Source organism: Scophthalmus maximus, chromosome 20 (genome assembly GCF_022379125.1).
Source record: "Scophthalmus maximus strain ysfricsl-2021 chromosome 20, ASM2237912v1, whole genome shotgun sequence".
Lineage (NCBI taxonomy): Eukaryota > Metazoa > Chordata > Actinopteri > Pleuronectiformes > Scophthalmidae > Scophthalmus > Scophthalmus maximus.
Window position 1 is genome coordinate 12,975,730 of NC_061534.1, and position 22,218 is coordinate 12,997,947.

Sequence of the window (22,218 nt, forward strand, 5' to 3'; positions counted from 1 at the left end):
GCGCTGCACCGGGCTCATTAAGAAGAAGAGCCCTCGTCCCCATAGAGACAGGCTCCCTCAAACAGGGCTGCCCGTCAGAGCCGCCAGTCCTCCCCGAGAGGAGACAGCAGCCTCGGGTGGTATGACACGGCCGGCCTTTGGATATTGATAATTCCGGGCGGTTGCCAGTCTATTATTGGATTAACGACCACCGAGCCGCAGCTTTCACCCTGAGAGGCCGCGGGTTTGTGTCGCCGGGGCCAGGGAGGAGTCCTCCCGTTATTCCGCCGTCATCCGACGCTGCAGGCCAGCATGTCGGCGTGCTAACAACACGGCCACCTCGAAGCTGCGGAGAGAGGGAGAGAGAGAGAGAGAGAGGACTCGATGCTCTCGTAGATGTGAGTCATTGTCGGCGTTTCTTTTTCGACGTGTGTGTGTGTGTGTGTGTGTGTGTGTATCGTGCGCAGGTTAGCGAGCTAACCTGTAATGTGCCGAACGTAACGGTGCTAGGTTTTACCGTCAGGCCATTCACTGGTCAACCCCCTCGACTCAACCAGGCTAAAGAAAACAACGACCAGCAGCCAACAAAGATGGAGACTGTTCTTATTTGTGGCAGCTAATGAGCCGACAGCGGCTCCGCAACAGCTGATTAGCCACAACACAATGCGAACATCTGAATCTTTGGGGTGGGGGATGCGAACGTGCACATGTACATTCTGGTCCGTAACTATGAGTCACGACCGACGGTGGAGACACCTGCACCCCCAGCAGGTGGGACGTGGCGGAGGGGTCTGCGTGTGCTGTGTGTGTTTTCCACGACCAGCAGAGCAGGTGCTGTCGGCGATGATCCCCCCCCCCCCGCTTGTTGTTCCTTCATATCAATGATGTAACGGGGCCTGGCAACAATGTTTTTCTGTGTGTCGTCCGTGCAGGATGGATGTGGAGGTGAGCGCTGGCAGGGGCAGCACCTGGAGGAGAGCGGCAGCAGCAGATGATGAGGAGGATGATGGAGGAGGAGGAGGAGGAGGAGGAGGCACGGAGGCTCAGGTCGTACTGCCGGAGCTCTACGACTCTGCCAGGGCCAAAATAGACGCAAATCTTCGCTGGTTGTTTGCCAAAGCCTATGGCATAGGTAAGACTGTGTCTGTGTCTCCCTTACACTACCGACACTGTGACTGGTGCCTGCTATTGTCACAGTATGAGGCGCCTCACGCCCTGTACTGTAGTTGCATGAACATGTTCATCAGATACAATTACCCTTATTTAAAGCTTCATTTTGCATTTTCACCAGTGCTGCCACGGAGAGCCAGTGCCGGCCCTGGCAATGTTGGCGCCCTAGGCAAGATTTTTGATTGGCGCCCCCCACCCCCAAGGTGTTAACAGTACATGACAACTCCCCCACCCCATTATTTCTGAAACACTAATTACCACTTGCAATGCAAGAAATTAAACATTGTACGACATCTAAGATGTGTGATATATAATAATATACAATAATACAAATATTAACGATTTATAAATTACAATAATTCAAGAAACAGACGACGACTGTTCAGAAAAATGTCATACTTTCTCCACTCATTTATATATAGGATAAAGGGTGAGGATGGAGGGTGGCGACGTTGAGCAGTTAGGTAGAGAAGCAGGAGCAAGGCAGTGTGAGTTCGGCAATGGTTTCGTGACTGAGTTCCAGGCTTGGGCTGACTTCCAGGACTGCCTGCTAGTACCTGGCACTGCCTGCCTCAGAAACTGAGCAGAACGACCAGAGAAGGCAAAATCACCGGAAAAGATCTAAACAAGGTCATAGGAGAAACTGTCCGAGTGTTCAACCACGGTCAAAACAATCTGGCGGCGAGTCACAGCTTTAATGCAGGAGATATCAAGCTTGATCAGGAAGCAGTGTGCAGCCCAGGGAGGAACTCAGGAAGACCACGCCCACTTTATGTTTGCGGCGCCCCCCATGGATGACAGCGCCCTTAGAATTCGCCTGTACAGCAATACAAAACAAGACCGATTCATTAACTGTCAACCATCTGATCAATTAATTGACTGATTGTCCTATTCACCATTTCCGTAAGCACGCATGTCGTTACACATCTGGCCTCAGTATCATTTTAGTTAGTAGAGGACTACCCTGACGACAGCCACACTCATTAAACATATTCCATCTGTGAAATTGTGCATCTGCTCTTCTCTCATACGAGTTAATGTTTCATTTTATAATAGTGTATGTAGGAGTCTTTTTTTAAGGCGAGTTGATCCACCTTTACTTAAAAACATTGCAGGAAACCCTACAGTCAACATGAACTTGGTATTATTGTAAAAAAAAAAAGAAATCATTATCTTCACTTTCAGTCAAAAAATGTCATCTACGGTGTTGTCTGGTCCTTTTGACTGACAGTAAAATTGTAAACAAAGTTCCTAAGGAAAAGAGTGTCATACTACAGGAGCATAGCAGCACTATAGACACAGTGACTTCGAGTGAAGACTTTCGCCGACGTCTCTTCATCAGTCTTTAGTACACAGGTCACTGGCCTTGCCAGCTCCGATGAGCTCCACTAAAACATTGAGAACGATTGCTCTACATCACCATGGCAGTGTGTAAATGTCTGGAAATGACTCCTTGAATGTGGGTTTTTGTGTCACTCACTGGCTGCACACTCTTTGGGGAGTGTGTGAGCAGGACGTCAGCTGTGCTATTCGGGCGGGCCCGGAAGTCTCCCTGATTTTACCCTCGTTATGGGCATTTGGAAGGAGACGCAGAGAGACAGTCATTCAGTGAAGAAGAAAAAAAAACCTTTGTCATCATAGCCAGACATACTGTAGTTTTAATTGTTTCCTTCCCTGCAGGGCAATCTCCTCTGTGGCAGGAAATGACTCATTGACAGGACAAACATCTTGTGTGGTGAGGTGAATAGCAGCTGAGCTGAGAGATAAGAATAAAAAAAAATTAAAAAAGCATCTGACATCCACAGCCAGTATTGCATCATATCAATGTGAATTATATCACATGAATCTCACATCAACAAATGCTTTGTGCTGCTGTTGTAAATGACATGAGAACTGTCTGCTGGTGCATTTCTGTGACCCAAGACTGTTGCAGACGTCAGACGGCTATTGTAAACTCTAAACCTTTCCTCCGTCAACCTTCCTGATTCTCTTAATCTGATTGGCTCCTCCTGCCGTCAGTGTGCCAGGAAGGTTCAATTGTGTTGTATTGTCATTTTTAAGGGGCCACACATGCACACAGCAGAGCCTTAGAGAGTCAGTGTTAAGCTGAGGTCTGCCTGTCTGCTGAAAACTGTATGCTTGCTCGTAAACACGCACAGAGAAAGTGATATTTACCGAGTTGATGCTGAACCCTGTCTGCAGAGGATGGTAAAAACTTTGTGGAGAATAGAGAAAAATGTACAGCTGAAATGTTAACATTCACCCTGATTTCCTTTGATAGTGCCACTGATGACAGTCAAACTTTTTGAAGCTTAATGGTGTGTTGAGCTGCAACTTGGTGATGGCACCCACACATTACTTGTTCTGTACAACCAACAGTCTGACCCCCAAAGAGACTTAGTATAGAATCAGATTAACATTATTATAATTAATGATATATAATAATACTATCATTTTAACAAAGAAACAGCAAATCCCTCACAATGTAGAAGCTGATTAACTGAATACTTGTTTCAGCTGTAATGTGGTGATTCCCTGAAATTACGCATTTTTACAGTAAATGATGCATTTCTACATTTTTGCAGTATTTCGTGATTGCTCGTCAGTAGGGGTGCAGCCAAACAAGTAGGGTTGTAATGATTATTAGGATTATTGGTTAATCTGTCTTATTTTCATAAAGCTAGCAGCAAATGCACAGAAAACAAAGCCTGTCAATTGCTCAGATAACGAACACAAAATCATCGTACGTGTGCAAACCAGCAATCACGTTGTCCACTCATTTCAAGTCTGCATTTGGCTAATCTGATTGACCCAAAACATCTGAACCCTCAGCAGTTGTGAGCTAAATGTAGATGCTAGGATCTAGAATCTTCACCCTTGCCATGATGACTTGCAACTGAGACTACTGAGCGAGCTTCTGGGAAGCAAATAAGAGACATAACACTCACATGTGTCTTTCTTGCATGCAGGAGGCAGGACATGACGATAATTCCACTGTGGAAAGCAGCATTGTGTTTACAGGCATCAGCATGCCCACTCGCTGGGAAATTTGCGGAGATTTTCCTGCTGTATTATCACATAGGCTCACGCAGAAATTTTCTGGAAATTTTACAAGGGGCCTGACACACAAAGTTCCGTAAAATGTCCGGAGCTACATTTGTGAATATTTGCGTTCTCACATAGAGGCCTTCAGGAAAATGTCCAGACTTTCCATGTTTGTCTGATAACAACTATAGGCTCTTAAAGGTTTTGCACCTCTCGCAGGAAATCGTACCCACTCAACCCGACAGGTTGAAAAGGCGGCATTCTCCCTATTAGAAGTCAGTGACACAGTGTACCATCATTATCATTTTGAAGCTGTAAATGTAAGGCAGTAGTGTTTGTTTTAGAACTGTACACTATACTTTACTGCAGAGAATCCTTTTCATGTGAGTTTACATGACCTACCAGCCGACCACCATTGAATGAATGTCACGGATGATTTTTTTGGCCGACACCCATTCATTCCACTTAATAAACAGGTATTGACGCCGCCATTACGAATTAGGTGTATTGGACTAGTGCATCCCAGTCACGCTAACTCTGGCTTGTCATTATCACAGTGATGGAGTGGCAAAGCAGACGTTGGAATTTAGGTCTGGTCAGGAACGAAATATTTTGGTGGACAGGCTGTTAAACAGCTAACTAAATGGAACACGAAGATTCGGAAACCGTATCTCACGTCAAAGTGTGTTTGTTTTCTGTGATACAGTCGAAAACCAAACCGACAACACAGCTGAGCTGGGAGCTGCGAGGACTGTGTTGTCTGTGTGTGCTGGAGTGAAAGTCACAGCCAGTCACATGTTTAAGTGTTTAATGGGATTGGATCTGAAGGCCCGAGTCTTTGTTCACAACACAGCCTGGTTGTTCACACTGGTGGCAGTTTTACCAAAGGCCTTTGGTGAAGCATTGAAATGTTTTCTAAATGTTATTACAAGAAACTAAGAGCATTGGCTCTAGAAGCATAGAGGCATATTTTTTTCATAAGCTTGCATTTGAAACACTTTCAATAAACCAATGTAACTCGTAAAAATATTACAGAGTTGTCAATGCAAATGTTTCCTATTTTGCACAACTTTACAAAACTAATTGTTTAATGTTGTGTCTGAATAATCCTCCTCCTAAATCATGAAGGAGTTTATAAGTGTAGTGTAAAAAAATCTGACATTGATATATTGGTCAACTCTAATCTTTTTACAACACAAAAATATAGAAACATTTTGAAGCAGGACTGCTTAGATTTAATTTTCAAATAATTGTGACCAAGATATGTACTGGGCAGGACGTTTTATTGTTGGAATAATAAACTTATTTATGTCCACAGATGGAAAAATTGTAATAGAGACACAGTTTTCAACCACAGTATTGGTCGACATAGAGTACACACCAATACTGATAAATTAGCTTAAATTGCCTCGAATTATATTATAGTATGTACAAAAGTGGCCTTGGATATTAAAATGTACATTAAATAACGGAGCGGTGACTCAAAAGCCACACATTGAACTCTATTAAATTATTCCGAAATCTATTGAGAGATTGGTTCCATATAACAGTTTTTTTGAACTGTGATTTCCCAAAAAACTTTCCTGTGCAGGATTCTCCATTAAGCCTTCTTATTGGAGTGACTAGTCGTGTTTTCCCCCCACAAGGCCCAGAGTGCGACAGCCCTGCCGTCACTGTCAGCAAGAGCCCTGCTGATCAATCTGACCCTGTGTCTAAAAGAATAGGAACAAAGACCTTGCCTGCACCCCCTCCTCTTGATTTCCCACATGCACACCAGGGTGGGCTTTAACGCCTGGATCAGGTGGATAATAAATATCTAAGGAGTATTATCAACTAGGATTAGAGAGGAGCTCTTGCCACCACACACACACACACCCACCTCCCAATGTCAGGCACCATAAAACGACCCAGTGAGCAGACCTTGCTGATGAGATGGGACAGCAACCCAGCCCCCACCTCCGGCCGTGCTGGCATTCCCCACCGCCATCTCCGGGGCAACCAGGGAGGATGAAGGGGCATTGTGGGACAGCTGAGGCTGCGGAAGCGCCAGGCTGTTGGGGAAAGGGGCTGGAGGATGACGTGCAAGATTTGCTTTTGTTGAGAGAAACACAAATGAGACAGATCAAGACAAGAAGTCAAGGGGTGTATGATAAGTATTCACATGATCTGGGACACATGCACATGGGACAGCACCACGCAGCAGCAGAGAGTGCGATAGACAGTGCAGACCGAGCAGTCTGTTGTGTGTGTGTGTGTGTGTGTGTGTGTGAGAGAGAGAGAGCTCTAAAGCTTTTAAGGTAGTTTGATATTGATGCAAGAATCATTAATTATCACCCTTTCTTATTTTCCTAGTTTTGATCTCATCGCTTATCATTTCACTGTCATTCCCGACATCTGGAAACTTGTGACTCTTTAAAGACACAGCTTTACAGCACTGATCAGACTAAACACATCCATAAAGCACTTACTTGATCGTGAAACCAAAGGTGGATGGATTCGAAGAAACCATTATGACCTGTAAGTTTTTTGTTGTGGTTCAGAAAGCAGCTCGGCACAAATCTAATGGATGTTTACAGTGATCTGGCGGCCTGCGAGGTTTGCTCTATTGTCAAAGGAGCAGTTCATTATTTTGGGAAATATGCTTATTCACTGTCTGCTGAGAGGATATCGATACCACTTCTTCTTTTTTCTTCTTATAAACTATGGAGCCACAAGCTCCCAAAGTGTCAAAGTACACCTTGAAGGCACTTCGACTGATAGGACGTTTTCCTATATCGCTACAATTTATCCGGAAAGTAAAAGGACTGGTGCGAGAGAGAAATACTAATGTAGCAATAACACCCACGTTGAAATAAAAACAACAGATTCAGTTGGTTAATATTAATAATTCACATTTGAAATAATCATAAACCCAATTTGAATTCCGACTTCTCATTTGTTTTCTTCGGTTCCTCATGATATGTGGTCTCTGTAGTTCCACCTGTCCAAATCCACCCAGAAAGTGCAGGAAGCTAGATTTTCCGTGAGTGCTTGAGGCCTTAGCTCTGGATTAACACGCCCAATGCATATAAAAATAGCTGCCCCACGTCTGTGTCCATGGGGGCATGAGCACCGGGCCGGCTAGGACAACACCATCAGCTTAAGTATCGCCACTAAGTCCTGTTAGCTCATTGGCTCCAGGTCTGGGATCCACCTATCAGCTGCCCTGGCTACCTGGCACACCGTTTAACCGTTGACTTTGTCTCAGTGCCCTCCTCACACGCTGGTTTATTCTTAGACGGGCTAATAAATATCTTCGAAGTCTGTGTCCTAGGAGCTTCTCTGTTACGTATCACGGTGGAGCCTCGGCGGACACGTGTCTGTGCAGAACTGGTTTGCGTGCGGATTGCATGGTGGCTGATTTGTGGCTTATTAATACTCTAGGAAAAACAACCCTTACCGTCTAACCCAGGACGTCTCATGAAGCCGCTAAAATCAAAGTGTTTATTATCATCCCTCTTTGCAGACAACATCCCTGCAGACCTGCGAGACCCCTTCTACACTGACCAGTATGAGCAGGAACACATCAAGCCCGCCATCCTCCACCTGCTGCTGTCCGCAGAGCTCTACTGCCACGTGTGCGGCCTCATCCTGCACGCCGAGCAGGCTGCCTCGCTCCAGAGCCACCAGTCCGTCATCCAGGCCCTGTCCAGGAAAGGCATCTACGTCCTGGAGGCTGACAACACGCCTGTTTCTGAACTAGACCTCAGCTCCGCCCCCGTGAAGATGGTGGGTACCTTAACCGTTTGTCGAGTTCTATGCCAAACATTGTCATGACCTAAGCACAAGCATAACACACTAACCTAGGAAACAGACTTTTAATCTGTTGAGCAGTGTTAACAGCAGGGTCTTAGGTGATATTCTAGGTATGTTGATTTTGCGTCTGAATTCTTTTTCCAACCTTTGTTTACCCAGGGACATTTCACTGAGAGCCATTTTTCTCATTTTCGTATCCTGACAGTGTAGGTTTTAGGAACATTAAACAAAGGATAGTTCTGGCCCTTGATTATGATTTGCTGAGCTGCGTTCAAAGACATTGTAAAGTACTCTGGGAACACACATCTGTGACTGCGTTACATCACTACTACTGCGCCAAACAGATAGTTTTAAGGTGTCAGATTTTGTTAGCCCTTTGATATCCTTTGATGAAAGGGGCACTATAAATAAAATGTATTTATTTCTTTTATTTATTTATTGATTTACTGGTTGAGCTAAGCACTGATGAGTGGCTGGCAAAAGGAGACATGCTTAAAATTGATGAGAGAGAAACTAAAGAGTTGGAAAATCAAGAAATGAAGCAGGGACCAGAACAGATTATGTGATCTGATCGCTGTTTTCAGACTCGGTTTTTCGAGAAAGATCTGGCTGTTATTTTTTAATCTGCACAGTGAACTTCCTCGCCTCCATGTTGCGATGGATTTGTAAAGCAGCCGGCACCGAGACAATCGACACTAACCACTGCTTGCGAAGCAGCACTGTACACAAACTCTATGACGCCGAGTCTATTACGGGACATAAATCAGTCTTACTGACGCCCAAACAGCAATATTCTGCTTCCGACACCACCCTATTGAAACGCACCTGTCCACAGTCAAACCCCCTTTTAGCAAATAGGAGGGCAACATTACTCAACATCACTTTCCTAAATGCACAATTTTTGGCGATGTCCTGATAAATGTTAATAAGCATTCCAATCTGTAAGCATGCTTCATTCAACCTGTGTTGGTGTTGCTAAGCAACCATTTTGCTACATATCACTGAAGACCTACATTGCTTGGTGGAAGAATGATAAGTTGTCAATAAATTAGCACATTTGTTGTTGCTCTGTGTTTATTTCATATAACTTTGCATCCTTGTGTAAACCACAGCCACTTCGGGCTTATTGCTTTATTTTACCACAAGTTTTGTCTACTGTCAGACAATAGACATATTCACTGGCCACTCTCTTACATTAAAATAGGGGCTTTTATGTCATACATTCTTTCATACTTTCCTAAAAATCTGTAATGGATCAACAACATTGTCTATAGTTTTTAAGAGCTTTTGATTTCACAAACAAAAATATCTTGTTTTTCTTTAAAAAAGTCTATTAGTAAATAAGGCATTTACAGATGAACCCTAACCCATACACATCAAACCTAGTGAACTTGTAAACCCGCTTTACCACCTGGTTACAGGCTAATGGGACTTTCCATAGCCGAATGCCCAGTGAGCCGAGAACATTGAAATAAATAATGCATCAGTTGGATGTGACTGTTTTGCGCGTTTCAGAGTGTGTGACTGAAATATTCATGATGCAAAATGAACCAAAGGCTCAGTTCATATGAATATTAACCCACAGTCTGAGGGCAATAAATCATATCCCACAGGTGTGAAAACACAAAAGGCAACAAGCTGCCTGAGAAGCAGTGGTTCATGACGTGTTGATAAATGAATGTAAACTTTTTGCTTCATAGATTCATATTTAGGTCAATTGGAGACATTGAAGAGACTCTGAGACTATCATCACGTCATTTTGTTTTTTTGACACGTACTAATCAACTTTCTATCCAACTGTCGTCTTTTTAAGTGTTTGCAAATGAAGCTATGAAATAATTACACAGCAATTGTGTAGACTGGTTTCAATCTAGAATTACTGCCCTGTTTCCATGGCAACTCAATGTACAGTATGTACTACCTTAATAATGCACTACAATCATTTTCATGTATTACGAGCAGACCAGTGAGTCTAATACAGATTCACCCATTAGAGATACTTCTTAATGGACGTGTGTGTGGTTGTCATGACATCAAGCAAGAGAAGTCCTTTTAATTTAAAGTTTCCAAAATTAGATTTCCTTAGTTACATTCAAAGATAACTCAAAATGTGTGGGGGGGGTTTTCCCAGAGCTCCCACATCCACCTCATTGATTCCCTGATGATGGCCTATACGCTGGAGATGGTCAGCGTGGAGAAGATTGTGTCCAGTGTCAAGCGATTCTCTAACTTCAGTGCCTCCAAGGAGCCGTTTGACCTGGAAGACGCCATGGTCTTTTGGATCAACAAGGCAAGAACCAAAACATTGGCGTAGAATGTTTGGGATTTGTTCATTCTCTCTTCTCTGTTGACGTACAGTATCTGTGCCGCTTCAGGTGAACATAAAGATGAGGGCGATCACGGAAAAGGAGCTGAAAATGAAGCAACATCTGCTGGAGTCGTCCAGTCAGCAGAAGGTAACACCCCGAGTGTCTCTCTGTTTTACTTCCTGGTCTCACGCTCTCTCTGTTTGTCTGTTTGTTTCTTTGTCTCTTTATCACTCTCTGTATTTTGAAAAAAGTTTCCTCTTTGTTGAATGCTGTCTTTCTTTTCTTTTCTTTGTCTATTGTCCCTCTGGCTGTGAATGTATTAAACAAGCCTTCTTGTACTCACTGGGTACATTAGCTCAGATGTGTAGTTTTTCTGATCGTAATCCATACATTTCTTGGATTAATAATAATAATAATAAATTATGATCTGATGAGCACATTCTGTCGCCTTTTGATGACAATTTTCAACAGGGCCTCCAACTAAGACAGAATTAATGGATTATCTGTCTCATATGTTTATTATTTGTCCTACTTTGATTTCGGGAAAATAATCCTCAAAGTTTTGGACCAACCATAGCCGTACCATACAGTAGTTTGAGGGCTTTTTGGAAAGTTTATAGGAAGTATGATGCAATGGAGTTAGTTGGTTACATTTTCTGTGGGCTACAACTTGAACCGTATGCTGTTTTTGCAAATTGCCACCATTAAAGAATCCGAAATTATCGACTAGCAATTCCTGGTAGCCATGGATATACAGACAGCTATCACTGAGTTATTTTGATACTGAAGAAAAGGTGATGACTCCATAGGCAACTTCTGGAGTTATAAGGTGATAGGTCTTTTTTTTGTGGATTTGGATTTATGTTTATTTGCAAAGGATTGGATATTTTAATATCCTAGGGAAATAACAGACACATTCAATCTAGAAATGCGTCTATCATCTTTGAAAAACTCTGCTCTTGGTTCCTATCATCCAGTCAGAAAAGCCACATTGTTAAAAAAACAGAAGCGAGCACATTGTTCTGAATTAATGTGATGCCACGTAGTGAAATCATAATCACTAATACGAACAAACACCCCCTGTCTCTTCCTCATTTGTCTGCTTTCTGGACATTCTTGACTCTATCTGCCTTACGCTTTCCAGTCGTCTTTAAGATCAGATCTGTCTCCACGGTTACAGGGGATAATCTGATTCCTTGTCACTGTATCTGACCCTTGTCTGCTGCTCTCCTGTTTGTGTCTCTCCCCCCAAATCCTATTCCTTCCTGCCTCTAGTCTCCCTCCAAATGGTATTGGAAGCTTGTACCTGTAAGTGCAACGTCTAGCGATTTCCTGTCGTGAGTGTATCCATGTCTGTTTGAGCTGTGTGTGTGTGTGTGTGTGTGTGTGTGTGTGTGTGTGTGTGTGTGTGTGTCTGTGTGTGTGTGTGACAGATCAGATGGCACATAAAGGAGCCAAACAAAAATAATGGTTAGTTAGACAGACAAAACCAGACGTCAAAACAGATTTTTCAGAGATTAACAGTGACGTACAATTACAGTAATGTGCTCACTAAAGATGATACTACGCCGCCTAGTGGCAAATGAAGAAACGACAAGCTCATAAGACGTACAGTATTTCCTCTGCACGTTTGCTTTTACAGTGCATGGAACCCTTGAGTAATTCCTTCAGTTCTCAGCTGACCTTTGCATTGAACACCTCCCATTCCCCCTAAACATCCACAGCCCACTGTGCCTCTCTGGACACTTTCTCTTTTGTTGTCATCAAGGAACAAGCTTTAGTGAACTACCAGACTCCTGGTCTCATTATCACCATTACGCAACATTTGTGGAGGAGCCCAGTGTTAAATGGCTCAAATCCACTCATCCATTTACGGCTCGTCTCATTTCGTTAACGTCCCTACAATCATCCTCTTCTTCCCTCAGCACCCTCATATGTTGCACGCTCTGGTCCATCGTTTATTGGATCCCGTGGAGTCCTCTCATGTGACTCCATTGATCCCTTTCCTTTTTTTTCATCCTGACCTTGACAGTTTAATCATCTGTCACATGCACCAACTATTAGGCCACCTCAGTCTTATACAGTATCAAGTTGGGACTACACATTATCAGCCTGATAATAACACCAGGCTCATGCCTGTATAATGGATGTCAGGGCAAAGACAATTTATCATTTTATCCCATATTGTGCCTCATAAAGGACACATCTGGGAAACCTCATAACATCCCCCAAAAAGATTAGCATGTAGGAGATGTTTCTCACACTTTAAAACAGTGGAACTTTTCAACAAAGATTTGTAGATCTGTGGCAAGAACTTGGCATTTCTAAACACAACAGTATCAGACCACTTTGGGGAAGCTATCTCTTCTTTATATTGTTGTCGGCCCCCGGCACCTACTTCTTGACCAACGTGTGTTCTATCATGTCCATGATCGAGTCACAACAAGAATCTGACACGATGATTACCTTATCAGACAAAAATGTTGTGTCGTATGAACCAGATATTAGTTAGATTATCATACTTGAAAGTGATTAACATAACACTAGTATTGCCTGACTTGAGATGGAACACAACACATCAGAGTCTACCAAGCTACATGTGACCCAATCTGATACAGATAAATAAATACCATCTAGAACTAGGAGTCATTTGCAGATAGCTTCTCTCCATTTGTGTTGAAGAGACCCGGAGAGTAATAAATGATATGGAAAGTGATTTATTTTCCATCAAAGATGAGATGATAAGCGAGAGTGTGTTTGTGTGTGACAGGTGAGCATGGGACTCCGTGTTCTAATCAGATTAAATTTGAATACTTTGTGTAAACTAAGGTTTTGTCTTGCTGCGCAGGTGCGATACCGTAGAGATCACCTGTCAGGTCGGACCCTGCAGCACTTCCCGCTGTTGGAAGACTTGCTGAAGGATGTGTGTGACGGCACGGCTCTGCTGGCTGTCATCCACTTCTATTGCCCAGAACTCATTCGACTGGAAGGTACAGGAACAATGGTCTAAATTCACTGGGGGAAAAAAAAAGATAGCAGCTAATTGCTATGATTCCACATCTCTGCTGCCTAAGGATAAATGATTTTTTAGTATTTAGTATTACTGACGTTGTGCTGTTCTGTGCAGATATCTGTCTGAAGGAGGTTCCTTCCATCGCAGACAGCATGTACAACATTGAGCTGCTGAGGGAGTTTTCTAACGAGCACCTGAACAAATGCTTCTACCTGAAGCCTGAGGACATGCTGTATTCTCCTCCTGTCCTGAAGGTGAGTCCAAAAACACTTCACAGCCAGAAAATACTACTCCAATGACACTGTTGTCCCACTGACCTTGTCCTCTGACCATTGTGTCTTGCAGACTAACGTGATGGTCTTCATTGCTGAGCTTTTCTGGTGGTTTGAGAGTGTGAAGCCAGACTTTGTGCATCCCAGGGACCTTCAGGAAATCAGAGATGGTAAAACACACAGTAATGTTTTTTCATTTATTGAACTATTTGTAGCTCTTTAACAAATGGGGTCTCCCATAATGGTTTTAATAACCCTTCTACAATTTTTTTTTTTGCAGTGAGATTGCTGCTACAGCCTAAAGGTTCTCGATCACACGTGCCGATCTCCAACGTCACAAAACGTAGCTTCCTGACAGCATCGAACTCTGCCGATGTCTTGACCGTGCCCCCAAGTCCTGACCTCAGGTATTGTACAATAACTGTTTCCAGTTTTACTTTTAACCCACAGTTTACTAATTAATTGCTGAAGTTGTTTTTTTACATTAGAGTTCTGAGAAAGACTTCACATATAAATCCTGGTAATTTTCAATAGATGTTGACCCACAGTACATAACCACAAGACTTTACATGTAAAACTATCGGTGCTTTTTTTTTTTTCAACATAGGGTGGCATCTTCCCAAACATTCAAATTGTAAAGTCACACTACATTCATGTTATTGTGAATACACATTGTCAGAGTTAATATTTTTTTTAGAAAAGCTTTCTCACCAAAATAACATTTCTTTTAAAATTCCAGCAGCTAAATTCAAACCGGATTCAATTTTAATCTCAGATCTCTCTGTCTTTCTCTTACAGCACTAAACAAATCTCCCCCTCTCACTCTTTACTGCCCCTGAGACAGAGACAACATAAGGTATCCGAGGAGATGACCTCAGGTAATAAAAAAATATTTACTCAGCACAGTCTGATTCCTAAAATCACAAAGAACGTTCTTCAGACAGAGAAAAAGGAAAGGGAAGAGCAGGAAAAAAGAACAATAGTCATCTAAATGTACCCGGGGTTTGTTTTTGTATCGTTCCTTAGCTGAATGTTCAAACAAGTTCCTAGTGAAATATTTAGAATTGTAAAAAAAAATTCAGTTTTATATGCCGTCTAGGGAGTTGCAGCCTCAAATTTAGCTTGAAGAAATCATCCCCTCTGCAATGAGAGTTGCCTTTTCTAATATGGATCAAATGTTCTCTGTACAGAGCTGAGAAATAGGTCCAACTCTATGATGCGTCCCGATGGTTCAGTAGCGGCCTGGCCAGACAGGAGGCCGAGGTGAGTACTGCGATTACAGCTATAACAATGTATGTTTCCATGATGCATTACACCTAGCTCATCTAAACTGTATTTCCTCCTCTGCCCCCCTGTCCAGGCCTTTATCCCAGCCAGTGCCCTATGCCCTGCATTTTCCCATGGAGGACGATCCAGACAGTATCAGCCTCGCTCGTTCCATCAGCAAAGACAGCTTGGCCTCGAACATCATGAGCATGACCCCCAAACACATGCTGGGGTCAGGCGCTCATCTGTCTCACCACAGACTCAGTGGTCAGAGCCTTCTTAGTCACATGCGCATAGAAGATGAAGAGGACGAAATCGAAGAGGAGGAACTTGTCGCCGTGATTCACCCTTATGCATTCGCTCGACGTCAACTCGGGAGTGACATGGAACTAGATGAGCTGGAAATCGAAGGTGCAGCCTCCTCCACCTCGAAGGTTGCTGATGCTCGTCGCCCTCCTCGCCTTAACGCTGGTGGTTTCATTCCGGACCGTCAGGCGGACAGCTACTATCTGGAGCCTTTGATGCCTGCCATCCCCAAGCCAGCCAAAGAGAAGAGCATCAGCCTGAACAAGCAGGAAGAAAGTGGCGAAGGTCGCTGCAGACCGGCAGCACAAGCAGCTGCAAGGAAAGCAGCCAGCATTTTCCCAAGCACCTCACAGAAAAAATCCCCCTTGGCTGAGTCAAGTAGAAGTACCTTCACCCCCATTCCTGTTGTAGAATCAGTGCATAGCCCTATCAGGCCGCCCACTGAGGGGTCGATAGGCGTCTCTCTGTGTGGGAAGAAACAGTCCCAAGGCTTTTTCCTTCATTCGTCAGCAGATTCAGACCACCACAGTCCCTTCTCCTCCACGCTGGAGGTAGGGTACGACTCTGACTCAGACATCGCAGACCTCGAGGAAGACGAGGAGGACGACGATCAGATGGAGCTAAGCAGAGAAGTGATGAAGAGAGGAAAGGGAAAGTGCGCAGAGGAGGGCGAGGTGTGTGAGTTTGGAGAGGGCGAGTCGGCCAAGCTGAGAGAGGACTCCAAGGTGAGCGAGCGGGACGATAAGGAAGGCGGCAGTGGCCGCTCGAGCCCCTGCCTCAGTACCATATCCTGGGCAAGCAGCTGCAGCGCTACTGGCAGCGCCAGTGTCAAGATGACCAGCTTTGCAGAGAGAAAGCTCCTTAAACTTGGCCTCCGGGATGGATTTTCGAGTACCAGCAGCTCCCAGAAGACCACGCCAGATGGCTCTGAGCTAAACCCCTGCCCTCCCTGGCAACTGAAGACTGACTGCACCGCCAGTTTGCTCGGGAAGGAGCCTGGTTCTGTGTTGGGCAATAATCTGATGGGAAGTCTCCCGGTTGTGCCTTCGGAGGTGCTGCAACTTCACATGCAGCTCGAAGAGCAGAGACGTGCAATAGAGTATCAAAAGAAAAAGATGGAGACCCTGTCGGCTCAGCAGAGACTAAAGCTGGGGAAAGCTGCGTTCTTGAACATTGTGAAGAAGGGCGGAGGAAAGAGCGAGACTCTACCTCTTCCCCTGAAACGCTCCCAGGAATCCTCAGAACTAACAGCTGCTGATAGGAATAAGTTGAAGACACAGTCGTGGAAGGATGACTCCTGTCTCGATGCGCTGAAGGTTCAAGCAAAGCTAGGTCTACCAGAGAGGGGACAGACGGACAGAGACAACAAACTGAACACCCTAACTCAAGATAACGGGGCTGAACCCGCCTCCAAGGAGTATTCCCGTTCCATAGATCTACTCAACGATGCCATTAGTTCCATTCAGCAGCAGATGATGCACCTCTCGCTACAGCAGGACCTGCTGATGAAGCAGAATGTGGCCTCGCCTCCAGAACACGTAGAGTCCAGCCCTAACACAACCCCCGACACGACACAAGCGGCACCCTCTACCTCAGACTCCAGATCTTTTGCGGTCCACTTTGTAGATATCAGTGGCGGCAATTCTTCTCCTGTCTGCCGTCCTCCCAGGCTCAGCTCCAGCCAACGCAGCAAAGCCTCGGAGAGAAAACAGAATCACGAGAACAGCAAGATGGCCGCCATCAAGCTTGATAGTCAGCCCTCAGAGTGTGCACCCTCTCCTTGTGAAAGTACCGGAGTAAACCAGGAGACAGGAGCTACTGTGGAGAGGCTAGTGAGAAACATTCAGAGAAAGAGCACATTCAAAGTCCACGGTGGCACAGAAGAAGGAACTGTGCGCCTCCAATACGAACCCCAGTCCCAGGACTCAACAGTCATTTCCAGTCCATCCATAAGTCTCTCGCAGGCTGCAGAACATGGACAGGACAAAGCTGACAACTCAGGAAAAGAGGCTTTGGACAGAGACGAGAGCGCCAGGGTCAAAGGTCAACTGATTGAGGTCGACCTGTCGGAGCTTAAGGACCCACCGGAGGATGGCAGTCCAGATGTCACAGATTGCGCAGCAGAGAGCGAGCCGAAGAACGTGTTGGGCTTCTTCTTTAAGGTAAAATTCAGATTTTTTGCGATATGGCACATCAGGAGTAGCGTCTGAGAAACAACTCTTCTAACTGAGTAATTGTCCTCGATCTTCCAGGATGACGAGAAGGCAGAGGATGAAATGGCGAAACGTCGCGCCGCCTTCCTCCTCAAACAGCAGCGCAAAGCTGAAGAGACGAGACTACGCAAACTGCAACAAGAAGCTGAGAGCGAGCTCAAACGCGATGAGGCCAAGTACGTTTTATTTACACACACCAATTATAAGGAGCAAGAACTGACCACGGTGCATGTGTGTGTGTGCCAGGGTATAATTCTAGTGTCATCCTTTTCTTGAAGGCGTAAGGCAGAAGAGGATCGCGTTCGTAAGGAGGAAGAGAAGGCACGACGAGAGCTGATCAAACAGGAATACCTGCGGAGGAAGCAGCAAGAGCTGCTGGAAGAGCAGGGACTGGTCAAGCCCCGCCCACGGACGAAATCTCGCAGGAACAGGCCGAAATCGCTTCACCGCGAAGAGTTTAACTGCCTCTCCAAAGGATCCATGACACGTGAGGACACCTTTAGTCATTAACAGCACCTTCTTTTATAGTTCTTGTGCACCATAGTTGTCTTGTTGTCATATTGGCTGTTTAGAATAGTCGTGTGAGTGCGTGCATTTTCAGTTGACTCATGTACACTTGTTGTCATGCTCTTGAGTGTGTGCGTGACGTGTGCTGTGCAGGTAATTCTCTGAAGGTGTCCGTGTTGAACAAAGCCCAGGGCTCCACAGCAGGCTGCAGGGGAGGTGAACCTTCTAACCTGCTCTGCATGATGTGATCGATCAGGAATACACATCCGTATTAAAAAAATTGTGGAGTCAGAAGCGGATCACATACTAGAAAGACTGGTCTTTTTTTACAGTATCTGGGTCAGACTATGATCCATTTGTCATTTTTTGTAGTCTTGTCTTTTAAGCAGATTCCTGTCAGTTTGAATCAGAGGGTTGTAGGATGTTAGTATTAAGAGAAACATTACATTATTTTTTTGTGGTCCTGCTTGCATATGGAAACGGAACAGTGTGGGAATTGGGCAAACAAGTTAGGTACCAAGTCCTTCTGTCTCATTTTCAGCCGATCTGAGCTGCAGTCATCGAGGATCGACGCTCTCTTTGGCGACGGAGGCCGACAGCGTCATCTCTGGAGGGGCAGAGTCTCAGAGGTGAGAATTCCCACTTCCCAATAAGTAATCTTATTAATCTCTTCCCAATTTTGCATATCCGACGACTCATCTGATCGACCCAGACGTTTGTCTTTCAGGGCCGGATCTGTGTGCTCCATGGAGTCGTTCCCGATGCTGAGCAGGGCGTCCAGCAGGAACATGGAGAGGGATTGGGAGAACGGCTCCATAGCCTCGTCCATCACTTCAACGGAGTACAACGGTGAGCGGAGAGGCAGAAAAAGGCAATGTATTTGATTAACACACAAACGCTTTTGATTTGTCACCATCACACAGAATTCATTTATGCAAAAAAGATGAAAAACACATTTGATCTTGTCACATTTGTTTTCCCAAACTGGCTAATTGCTTTTTTTGCTGATACTGTAGGTAAATTAAATGAATGATGCCATTATCAATTGATCATATCTGCATATATGAAGCCAGAGCCACCAGCTCATTAGCCTAGCATTTAGCATATTTGTTTAACACAATGACAAACCGACATGTAAAAACTTCTCTTTGTGGTTTTGTGACGAGGGTTTGTGCTGGAACAACTTTTTGACCCTGTTGATCTGGACTTTTGTCTTACAATCCAAACATTTACCCTCCAGACCTGCAGACTTTTGTCATAGGTATATGGCGTCTTCATCTGATTTTTGGGCTTTGCTCCAGCTTCAGACTTAATATAAACACATGGGAGTGATTTCAAGTTTGTCATCTAACTCCTGACAAGAAAGCAAGCAGGTGTATTTCCCTGATCTATTCCTTTCAACACCTGCAGACCTTTATACATTTTGTCTGATGTTTTGCTTGTAAAAGGTCCAAAGCTGTTCAAGGAGCCGAGCTCCAAGTCCAACAAGCCGATCATCATCAATGCCATTGCTCACTGCTGCCTGGCTGGAAAGGTTAATGAGGCCCAGAAGAATGTTCTACTGGAGGTCAGTGTGTTCCCTTGAAGCTTATGTGTGATTGGTGACAGTAACCATTGTGATTTTTGTTTTGAAGTGTATAGACTGCTCAAATCATGCCTTGTGTCTGTTCCAAAAGGAGCTGGAAAAGTGCGAGTCCAACCACCTGATCATCCTCTTGCGCGACGGCGGGTGCCAGTTTCGCGCCATTTACTCGTACTCCCAGGACACGGAGGAGATCGCCAAGTTCACGGGCACTGGACCACGCACGATCGGCCGCAAGATGATCGACAAGGTGTACAAATACAGCTCGGACCGCAAGCAGTTCACCGTCATCCCCACCAAGAGTGTGTCTGTCAGCGTGGACGCTCTGACCATCCACAACCACCTCTGGCAGGTCAAGAGACCAGGGAGTGCACGGAGGAAGTGACGGAAAAAACGAAACCACACTTTTTACAGTTTCTGTTCCATTTTAATACTGTTGGGCAGGACCCAATAATGTTGGAGATGAATGACATGTCACGTGAGAGAGAGGTGGAGGTTAGATGTTCTCATCAATGGAGATGTCGGTCTGTGGCAGTGCGAGACTATGAAACACCTGCCAACTGAATGAGTTCTTTTCTCTTTTTTTTTCTTTTTATTCTGCATGTCACACTTTTATGTTTTGATCTGTAGGTACGTCCTACAATGATTAGGCACTGTTGACGATGTAGCAGTGAAGAGAACGCGTACCACTGATACCGAGTGCAACAACAGACAGGCAGAGGTGAACAATCACTTGATATTGTATGGTAAAGTTTGCTATTTCAGCTTGGCAAAAAACAAAACAATTTAACCTACTGCTGTGATTAATCCAGGCTCGACATACAGAGCCCCTGTTTATTCATCAGTAAATACTACTGGTCAGTGCTTTTTATGAAAGACTTTTTTAATGTAAGTATGGGATGGATGTTAGTGAGTGGTAATGTCCAGTCTTGTTTTTCTATTTCAGTGCGTTTGGGGAAGTGTGTGAGTATTTGTGTTGCGGACGGGGGAGAGATGAATGCAATGCCTGTGCATCTAGCTCTGAATGTTTACGCCCTTGATTATGCTTTAAAAACTGTCACGCAACAGAACAACGGAGCAAAGCAACAAAAACTTCTGTTTTTCTTCAGTTTGGGACCTGCTGTTACGTTTTTTTATGTTTTTTTTTGTGATTAAGAGAAAGTATGTTTTGAAAAGGAGGGTGTATTGTACTGGTATTTATTCCAAACAGGAAGCGCTTTTGAGACTCAATGCATTATACCTTAAACAGTGGTGCATTGTATTGCATCGACCTGTATTCCACAACCTGTATGGCGCCGTCTGAGATCCCCCGACCTGCTCACTTTGCTGAACCAAAATGAACCCAAGCGATGCCGCTGAGCTGTTTTGCTGCTCATTAACTGCCCACTGGATTCCGGTGAGCATTATATTTCCATGTGGCTCATGGCATTCTACACTTGTAATATTCCTGTAACGACTGACTGTCAGCGGCTGGTATAATGTTGAGAGTGGGGGGGGGGACTGCACAATACTTGATATTTGTTTGCTGCATTTGTACATTTTTGAGTAGTATTTTTTTGTACATCATGTACAAGTTACGTTTACTAAAAAGCAGGCACTATTTTGAGGTTTATTCTGTCACAGGCTTTCAGAGATGTTATCAGTCTTATTTCATTGTGTTATAATGTTGTTAATTTATTTTGAAGAAATATAATAAAAATGCAACAAGGTACGTTTTCTTGCTAAAGTTGAAGTCGTCTGTGTGCATTTTTGTGTTATCCAATACTATTACTTACGGCTCCACTTTTCTTTTGTTTTCATCTTCCTTCCTGTTTGACTTCCTCCTCTCGTTTGTCCACATCGGTCTCATTCCGTTTCTCCGCTGCTCTCAGTTCCCCGCTGTGTCTGGGTGCGTTGGCAGGTGAAGTGTGTGTTTTATTAAAGAGATTGAAATTGACACTAAACGTCAAACGGCTTCACAGAACAGATGCACTTTAATGAGCTTTTGAATCCAGTGGGTGGTGCCGTGGGCTCCTGCTGACACTAAATATGTGTATTACGTCTCTGTGCTCAGATTTGATTGAGTTATGACTCAGACTTTCTGCAATTGGGCACTCAGGGTTTTTTAACAGCCTTCAATGCCTCCATGAGCCCATGTGCGTCACTGCCACTTCTACTGCACATTGATGTTCTGGTACACTCTTCCCTTTGTCACTACAACCTGCACTTCACTTTGTGCATGATAGTCGTGGTTAGCAGTATTATCATTCCTACCAGCTGCTGTTTCTCCTTGGATTTCCATGTGGAATGCTGGGTAAGCTGACAGGCGACAGCTAAATCAGGTTTAAACTTTCTTAAGCAGCAACAACACATTGTGTTGGTCAGGGAGTTGACCAAAGTTGACCCTTTCTTCAATGAAGGGGGGGAAACCCTGTGGTCACAAAGACAAACATCTCTGCAGCACTCAATTCAATTGGTGTCAGGACTTGACACACTCTTTAAAGCAAAACACATTTCACAGCCTGACTGGAGTTTCCCAAAGCACACTTCCAAGAAATTCAGAGCATTGAGGAAAAAAAATGTTTTGGCCTTTTGTGCTGATGAGACATTTCTCAGCAGCAGTGAGAAGAATCAGCATTATATGATTACTGACCACAGCATGTGTGTTGTATGGGTTCACACCTCAGCAATCGCTGTGAGTCGTGACTCCACAAAGTCTGAATACTTTCTGTAAAGCTCTGTAAGTAAATTTCAAAAATTGATTAGTGACGGCAAAAAAAGT

General features: G+C 44.3%; 1 protein-coding gene across 6 annotated transcripts; it reads left to right on the top strand.

The window, feature by feature from the left end:
- On the top strand, window positions 1-21,183 carry camsap1a (calmodulin regulated spectrin-associated protein 1a). 6 transcript variants are annotated; one of them, XM_035608779.2, is made up of 20 exons: window positions 1-377; window positions 912-1,111; window positions 7,700-7,962; window positions 10,121-10,279; window positions 10,365-10,445; window positions 11,574-11,606; window positions 13,147-13,288; window positions 13,426-13,565; window positions 13,657-13,753; window positions 13,864-13,990; window positions 14,382-14,461; window positions 14,774-14,846; window positions 14,944-17,317; window positions 17,408-17,544; window positions 17,647-17,855; window positions 18,029-18,091; window positions 18,417-18,504; window positions 18,588-18,724; window positions 19,324-19,442; window positions 19,552-21,183. In XM_035608779.2, coding segments are annotated over exons 1-20 (4,815 nt in total). In that variant the 5' UTR covers window positions 1-375; the 3' UTR covers window positions 19,843-21,183. The 6 variants fall into 6 exon arrangements, with proteins under 6 accessions (XP_035464672.2, XP_035464674.2, XP_035464673.2 ...); XM_035608780.2 differs by having other exon boundaries at window positions 2-377; window positions 18,603-18,724; XM_035608781.2 differs by lacking the exon at window positions 11,574-11,606.
- Window positions 21,184-22,218: the final 1,035 nt, after the last annotated feature.

Excerpts from the sequence above, each read along its gene's own strand:
- camsap1a (XM_035608779.2), top strand. Across the intron at positions 13,991-14,381 it reads CCCCCAAGTCCTGACCTCAG|CACTAAACAAATCTCCCCCT; the intron begins GTATTGTACAAT and ends TTTCTCTTACAG. Across the intron at positions 14,847-14,943 it reads TGGCCAGACAGGAGGCCGAG|GCCTTTATCCCAGCCAGTGC; the intron begins GTGAGTACTGCG and ends CCCCCTGTCCAG.